Source organism: Solanum dulcamara, chromosome 3 (genome assembly GCF_947179165.1).
Source record: "Solanum dulcamara chromosome 3, daSolDulc1.2, whole genome shotgun sequence".
In the NCBI taxonomy this organism is placed as follows: Eukaryota; Viridiplantae; Streptophyta; class Magnoliopsida; order Solanales; family Solanaceae; genus Solanum; species Solanum dulcamara.
In genome coordinates, this window is record NC_077239.1 from 34,889,094 (window position 1) to 34,897,674 (window position 8,581).

An 8,581-nucleotide genomic window follows, 5' to 3' on the forward strand; every position below is an offset into this window, starting at 1 on the left:
GTCCCCTCTCATTGGAATTTAAGTAATCAAAAAAGAAAAAGAAAAGACAAGATAGATGGAGTAGAAATAAAGAGGGGAAAAAAGAAAGCCTTGTTCTTTCATGTTGTTTTGTTCTTCAAGAGAGAAATAATGGAAGCATAAATTATTGACTAAGAAAAAGACTTCAAATCTAATGTCAATTGTTTAGTGTTACAGACTATTGCTAAGAGCATGTATATTTCAGAGACTAGTTAATTTTTGAATGAGTTAGTACAATGCGAGATTGTTTTGATTTCTCTCTCGTGAAATTCACTCTTCCTTTGGGGAAGAATATTGGAAGAGTTGTGGATCGGTCTGATAGAAAACAATCTCCTCAGAATCACTAACATAATGATCATGCTTCATGCTCCTTGTTAGATCCTTAACCAAGTGAAAAGGAATATGTCCTGATTTCTTGGGCTCTCTGTAATACTTTCCAAGTACTGATTTTGCTGCTTTTGTCTGCAATAAATATTTTTACGATCAAATAAACTACAATATATAGAGAGAAAGAGAATCTGAAATTCAAGAAATACCGCTTCTATTAAGTGATAATGTGGCATCTGAGGAAATAGATGATGAATAACATGTGTTCCAATGTCATGATGTACATTATTGAACAATCCGTAGTCTCTATCAACTGTGGTTAATCCCCCTCTTAGATAACTCCATTCCTGATTAATATTTTATTCACACAATTCATATAGATTCACCAACATATTGTATCATTTTTTAAAGAAGATAATATAATATAAATATTTATGTCTCATACCTTTCCACGATACCAAGGAAGCTTCTTCTCATAGCCATGGTGATGCAAGTAAGTAACAAAATCCAACCACATAACAAAAACCTAAAAATAATAAAAATGTGAAGTGTTCAGGCTTTTGTGGCTTATTCTTAAAAGCGTGTTTGAAATTTTTGTGGGACTGACCAAATAAGGAATGCCATAAATCTTTAACATTTGCAGAGTACCAAAGACGGTGCATAGGTAAAAGAGGACAATTGTCATGATAGTCCAGCATACAGTTGATGTTACAATATATTTTCTCTCATGCGGTTGAAACAAGTCACTGTATGGGTTGAAATGAGAACCAGATTTCCCTGGACTTCTCTTCATCTGCATCACAAAGTTTTTCATCAACATAAATTTGATGTCTAGGACTGATATTTATGTTACAAATTATTTATGTTACTCTTACCAAATACACTGGATATGCTAACAAGGGAAATGGGATCTTGTATCTTAGAATCTTGGTTGAATAACCCATTTTTTTGTATAGTTTTTCCGACATCTGTAAGAAATGAGATTATTTTTCAGGTAACACTACAAATAACATGAATAGTATTAAAAAGGTAACGTACTGGCACCCAAGACTCATCATTCTCCACATTTCCATGGTTCTGATGGTGAGTTTTGTGGCTGATTCTCCTGCAATTACGTTGGATAAGAGTATCAATACATTAACTCATTAAATTAAAAGATAAAAAGTATATAACAGAGAGCTAAGTTTCAAGCACCAACCATCCATGAAAGGGTACCAGAATAGCAGAATGTAGTATGTGACCAACCACATTATTTAGCAACTGACTATCTGAAAAGCTGCCATGGCCACTACATAAAAAAGGGGAGGACCAAAAACAAAAGAAACATACTTGATTAAATTTAAATTTCATCAAATCTGAAAAGAGAACAATGTCCAAGAAAAATCATGAATAGATATTATAGTTATTTACCAATCATGTCCAAGAACAAAGATTGCCCAAAACATGGTGCCTTGGAGGGCCCAGTAAATTGGGTAAAATAACCAACTATCCAAATAAATTGCAGTTCCAATCAACGTAGCAACCAATGTTAGGTCCCTTACTACATAACTGAAGGACCTGAATGGATCCTTAACCCAACAATGCTTAGGAATTGCATTGCGTATCTCAACCAGCCTAAATGGAGGAGGGTCACTGGGGTCGAATTCCAATTCCGTCTTATTGTTGGTCTTATCATCAATCTCACTAATTCCCAGAGACCCCATTAATGCCGTGAAATTGTCGTCCAGAGTCTTCAACTCTGAACCTGTTTGAGTTTGAGAACAAAATCCATGTTAAGTTCATATATATCTATTGACATAAAAAGAAATCAATTCTTCATATATTTTTAACACCATTCTTATTTGTTCCCTTTGGCTAAATCAGGGCATGTAAAATAAATGTTGAAATGAAAAGGTCCTTTATTATGATATTAATATTATGGATGATATCAACAGATCGTCATTTTTACTTCTTAGTAGCCATCAAATCCAGATTTACCCTATTTCTCTATCTATTAAAATAACAGGTAAAAGAGGAAATAAAAACAAACGGTCATGAACGATACATTATTAGTAAATTGTTTTCCCCTTTCTCAAGATATGATCCAGAAACAAGAACAAAGATCCAACAAGTTGTAGATGTTAAAGTACAACACCTCAGAAAAAAGGAAAATCTATATATAGGACCAAATAATTTCTTGAATTGATTTAAACTAATTAATGAAACATATATGAATAACAAATTTTCGAGGTAACTGGACATGAATATATCATTTGCCTTTTGTCAACTCTCCGTATTCCTCTACGCTGGCTCTTGTTCAGTTTCCTTAAATGCTGGCTAAAAGCCAAAATATATAGAGAGAGATAGAAAAAAAGAAACTAACTATGCCTAAAAAATATATTTATATAGAAAAAATAAACTAACCCCGGTGAATATGGGAAGACATGGAGGTGAATGATCACACCGGTGAAAAATGAACAATCAACTCAAGTTTGGGGATTATTTTACCTTTTCGCATTTTAATAGAAGAAATGTTCCTACAAAGTATTATGTTTGTTTTGTAACACTAAAGAAGGAGAATAAAATTTTCAGTTCTTGAGCTGTTGATAAGTTCTATTTTTTTTGTCTCTGTGATGTGCAACTCAATCAATAAATTTTACTATTAGTTAACGAGAATATATTGTTCTTGGTCCCTTTACATACACATTGTGTTATATTTGGACTTTTAGAAGTATAGTACCCTAAATTATGGAATAACAACATAAAAGGTCAATATTGTTTTAAAAGTACACAAAATTGAATAAAAATGTGCCTAATTATAGTTTGGTCTAGCTAAAAATATCACTTAGCACCAATAATTTGATCCAAAAATATTTCTATCGCTAATAATTTAGTAAAAAAATATTGCATTATTACTTAATGTGTTAAAAATGTCTTTTTTTTCTAATGAATATGTTACTTCTTCTTCTGTTTTAAATCACATTTTATTCATAATAAAAACATTACTTTTAAAAACTCTATTCATGTTTCTTTTATTTTAAAATCAGTTTAACTATAAATAAGTAGGAAATAATTTTTGTTTCTTCTTAATTTTATTTTATAAATTAATATAGAATAAATACATGCACATATTTTTAACTGATAATATAAGTCATATATATATATATATGATTTATACGATATCTAGAATTATAGGAGCAAATATGATTCATCTTCAAATTTTATAAGTACTTATGATATCTAACTAGACACATTTAACCATCAATTATTTAAAACGTGTTCCTATATACTATTATAGGGACACATGTAGCCCAAATATACCATCCTCCCACCTAATCTATTTACAAACCCAATCCTCTAGCATAATCCACAACATGACCCGTGTATAGGGTAAAATTTAAGTTCAACTTGGCTTCAAATTAGTGGTCATATGGCATAAGATATTTCAGATACGAATCAATATAAGGGCAGAGCCCCCAAGGTAAATGTCAAGGAAGAAACCAACCTAGTTGCGAAGGCATGACAACCGGGAATGAAGAACAATGTTACGATCCAAACTAGGGCCAAGCCACGATGATCGAAATGCAAGGGACCCCAATCATAAGCCATTTTAGAATACATCGCATACATAAGGTAAAGAACATGATAAAGATAAGCGGAATTAATCATCACAAGGGAATGTGACTAAGGGAAATCAACTCAATAGATGTCCAAACCGGACTACATCATAAGCCGTCTAAACATGCCTCTGGTTCTAGTCTTTGATGGGGCTTAGGACAAGCTCCTAGATTACCCTAACAATAGAAGTAAGTCAAGTAAGAGAAATAAGAAACACAATCATTGACCTAGATAAGATGAGGACTCACCAAACTCTTGATATCTAATCAACTCTAGCCATGAATAGGATGGTCGTGAGTGTCGTCCGTCCCTATATTATGAGACAATGTAGGCAAAATATGCATTAGTACATATGAATGTACTTAGTATGTGAGGTACGCATGAACAATTAATAGGAACGTGAATAATATGCCATAAGATGCATGACTAATCATAATGAACATAGATAGAGCTTAAAATCATTTGAAAATATATGAAACTCATGGTCAATGCATATCATAAAACTTCATCATAACTGTTACACCCCGTACTTTGGTACCTTAGAATGCTTCTTAAACTTCTCAAGTTTCTGGGAAGTCTCTTAAGTTTCTTAAAAGTCGTTATATTAGTCGGATAGTTTATAATGCTATCAAATAACTCCAAGGAAAGGAGAACGAAATGCTTCATAATAAGGAAGATTGGAAATAGGGTTATAAAAATTCAAAAAGAGTTGGAGGCCAAGAAATGAGTCGTAGGACTCGATTGACTCGCGTAAACTACCAATTTGGAGGTCTTACGTACTTAAGATACTCGAGTGCGTGTTGAGACTAAGTAGAAGGGAATACATAGGCTCTTAAAGTGCGACGAAATTATGAACCCACGGAAGAGAAATAAGGAAACGACGCACCTACTTAAAGCAAGTAGGTGACTCACCTACTTGACACATGGCGGCATGTGATAGGTACACATGGCATCACATGAAAGTGACACATGGCAGCAGGTGACACACCATGGGGTTGACCCCCACCTGCCATGTGGCAGCCATGGATTGGTTGCATAATTGAGGTGGCTGCCTAAGGGTGTGACACGTGTCACCCTTAGGAGATGACATGTGTCACTCTCCAAAAAGATATATATCTATGTATGGATGACTATTAAGTCATTTTTAGCCAAAAACTTGAACAAAAATAGAGAGAAAAACGTGAGAGAAAGAGAGCTCACAACAGCAGCCACAAATTGGAGGAAATTAAGGTAAGTTCTTCACTTTTCTTCCGTGAATTAATTATCTACGGTGTTCCTCAATTATGTGGAGGTGTATGTATGTATATTATGATACCTATGAAACCATATTTTCAGTTCTTCACTTGGAAAACTAAGAGAAACTTAAAGAGAAAACGCTAGGGAATAGACCCATTTTTGGAGGGGACAGTTGTTAGTAATATTGGTATAACTTCATCTGTATAGCTTAGTTTCGGGTGATTCAATATGTTTTGGAAAGGTATTTCATAGTTCTATAACTTTTATTTAGACTTTCAAATACCGTTTTGCTTTTAGCTTCGTGAAAAAGGGTGATGAAGTGTAGAGGAGGTACTGCCCAGATTTTGTTTTGGAAATCCTACACGGACAGCTGTGGGTATTTTGGGCATATCTTTTCGTACAAAATTGTTGTATGGGTAATTCAAAATTGTTTGCGACCTTGATACACATGTATATAACTTTTATTGAGGCCACAAATCCTATTTCCCTCAATTACCCCTCCAAAACTACGCGACAATATAAGACAGTGGGCTGTCCAGAATTCACGTTTTGATAGGTTTGGTGAATTTTGGCCAATTTTGGGAAAGGTAAGGTTTTTAATTTCAATTTGAAGTTTATGGTGTTTTTATATGGTGTACTACACCCCTTGTATGCTGCTGGAAGTTTAAGAATGTCGTAGAAATGCTCGACGTTCGAAATAAACTAAACTGGAATTGCTATAGTTAAATTGTCGTCGAAGGATAGTGTTGTTCGTGTGAGGTGCTGCTGTAGGGGTGTGATGTGTTGTTGCAGGGACTAAATATGTTCTAATGTGGGTTAGGGTGCTGCTGTTTGAATCCACACGACCCCTCGTTGCATATAATGAAAGGCGTTACAAAATAAAGGCTATAGACGCCCTATTATGCTACCGTATTTTTGAATAAGTCATTTGGAGTTTATGTTATATATTGTTGGTGTGAATTGCTGCAGGTTGTTATGGTTGGTTGGATGTAGGTCTTAGGGACCTAATTGGAAATTTGGATAGGTCACATTATAGGAGAGGTGCTGCCCAATTTTCGTCGACGCCTTAGCAAATAACAGAACTAGTCGGGGAAACGACTAAGGAAATAGAATCCATTAATACTAAGGTGCAACCTAAAATGTTGGAAATTTAAGAGTGTTTGATATTCGTATTACTTTCATGTTGAATAGGTTCAAAGGACGACGAGGCGAATGGGATAAAGAGTAACTCATAAGAGGTATGTAAAGCTAACGTTTCCTTCTTTTGGCATGTTTTGGCATACGTATGTAAGGCTTATACTTTATTTTAGTATTTCTTTGGCATAAGTATGTAAATATTATTCCTTCTCTTAGCATGATTTGACATAAGTATATAAAGCTAATCTCCCTTTTTGGCATGGTTTTTACGAAACAAGTATATGATTTCCATATGATTCCCAAGAAGTCCTATTCTTAAAGCCACTAGGATGGCCAATTTTTCAACTTCCAAAAGATATTTTGTTATGCCTTGATACATATATATGATTCCCAGAAGTTCTATTTTGATATAGTCCATGTGACTTTCAAAAGGTACTTGATATGACTTTTGTCTCGATTTTGAAGGAAAGCTCATTTTGATTATTCCGTCGAGTCTCAAATATGATTTAAATTGCATATAGTTTCTCACTACTCCATTAGTGGATTCCTCAATATTTCCTTCACCGAGCCTGGGCCAGGTTTTGTTATCGTGCGTACTTCTCTACATTGTTCGCTGTGCCCCGACGTGAGAGAGCAGGTACGACCTGTACATGGGTTTTGTGGAGTTATGATGTGCCATGTACCCATATGGTATGATATGATCTGATATGACCATCTGATATGATATGATCTGTTACGTAGATATTCCCTACTCTGGTGTTATGATGTGTTGTGGCGCCAGTAAAGGGGCGGCGACCACATTTTGTATTTGTTCACTGAGTCCCTTAATAGGGCCGGATGTGGCATATGTTTTTTTGCATACATTATCGGTGATTATGAAAAGCATTTTGATATTCTGGATATTTTGCTCATTTTTGCACATTCTGCTCTGGTAACGACTTTACTTATTACAGGCCATGCTTTATATACTCGGTTCATTTTTCGTACTGACCCCCCTTTCTTCGGGGGGCTGCATTTCATGCCCGCAGTTACAGATGTTCATTTTGGAGATCCGCCAGCTTAGGATTTCTACTCAGCTATATTGGAAGTGCTTCACTATTTCGGAGCCTAGCTTTTGAGTACTGGTCCTGCGATGTATATATATGTTTATGCAAGGGTATGACAAGGGCTCTGTCCCGCCATATATTTTCGTTCCTATTCTTAGAGGTCTGTAGACATGTGTATGTGGGTTGTTGTGAGTTTGTTCAGTTGTAAATGTTTTTATGACATGGAAGCCTTATCGGCTTGCATGCCCTTTCATGACATGATGCAAATGAAAGAGGCCACACGTGTATGAATATTTTATCACCCACTGGGTTCATGTGTTTGGTTCCTATATCTAGGAGGCTATATGAACATGAAAAAGTTTTAACCCATTGAGGTTTTTGTGAGCAGTATCACGTTATACATAGTCCAATTTGACTGTAGTCGACAGTTACGTAAAGGGGGGTCAAGGTCGAACCCCAGTCGCGGCCCACGGGGTTGGGTCGTAACAGAAGTGGTATCAGAGCAGTTCATCCTTGGAGTGTCTATAGACCGTGTCTAGTAGAGTCTTGTTTATCGGTGTGCTGTGCACCACATCTATAGATAAGAGGCTACAAAACATTTAGGATGTTACCTTTCTTTCATATCTACGATCGTGCAATAGAGCCGAGTCATAGGGAATGAAATTCCTCATAATAACTTTGATTTCAGCAAAAGGACAACATCGATAGAAGAAGGTTACTGACGATATTGAAAGTTTCACAGCACGCAAGTAAGCAAGGCACGAATGATAGGTGCCAGGTAAGGTATTGAATTACGATTGATATGTAAAGTTGAAAATTGAAAGGAAAAGTAGACGGAAAGTCTAAACAGGTGCAGTTCGAGTTGGACATATGAGGTAAGTCCATCAGTTTATACTATTGTTGATATTGGGCACCCTGTGAGGCTGCGATATGACGTGATATGATACGTATATATGTATCTTTATGCGTATTGCCCTTGTGAGGCATTATTGGCATTTTCTGCGTGCAAGTGGTGAGACAGTAAGAAATACAGAGGAAACTCTGCCCAAATTTCCCTTGAAATAAAAGGAAAATGATTTAGGAAAGACTGGTAGTTCTGGATAGAATGATATATTAAGGATAAGACTAACTAAGAAGGGTAACTTGGGCAATGAAGCTTGGCCTACTAGATTAGCTGTTGGGTCATTGTCTTCTTCGATAGATATGCGCCCCACGGGGGA

At 35.6% G+C, this 8,581-nt stretch overlaps 1 protein-coding gene across 1 annotated transcript; it reads right to left on the reverse strand.

The window, feature by feature from the left end:
- Positions 1 to 784: 784 nt before the first annotated feature.
- Positions 785 to 2,835, reverse strand: LOC129881617 (omega-3 fatty acid desaturase, endoplasmic reticulum-like). Its single transcript, XM_055955769.1, has 7 exons — positions 2,749 to 2,835; positions 1,756 to 2,089; positions 1,544 to 1,633; positions 1,384 to 1,450; positions 1,221 to 1,313; positions 953 to 1,138; positions 785 to 871 (listed from the first exon to the last, which is right to left on the reverse strand). Exons 1-7 carry the CDS (start codon positions 2,768 to 2,770, stop codon positions 785 to 787), a joined length of 879 nt encoding a protein of 292 aa, XP_055811744.1. The 5' UTR covers positions 2,771 to 2,835.
- Between the last annotated feature and the right edge of the window lie 5,746 nt (positions 2,836 to 8,581).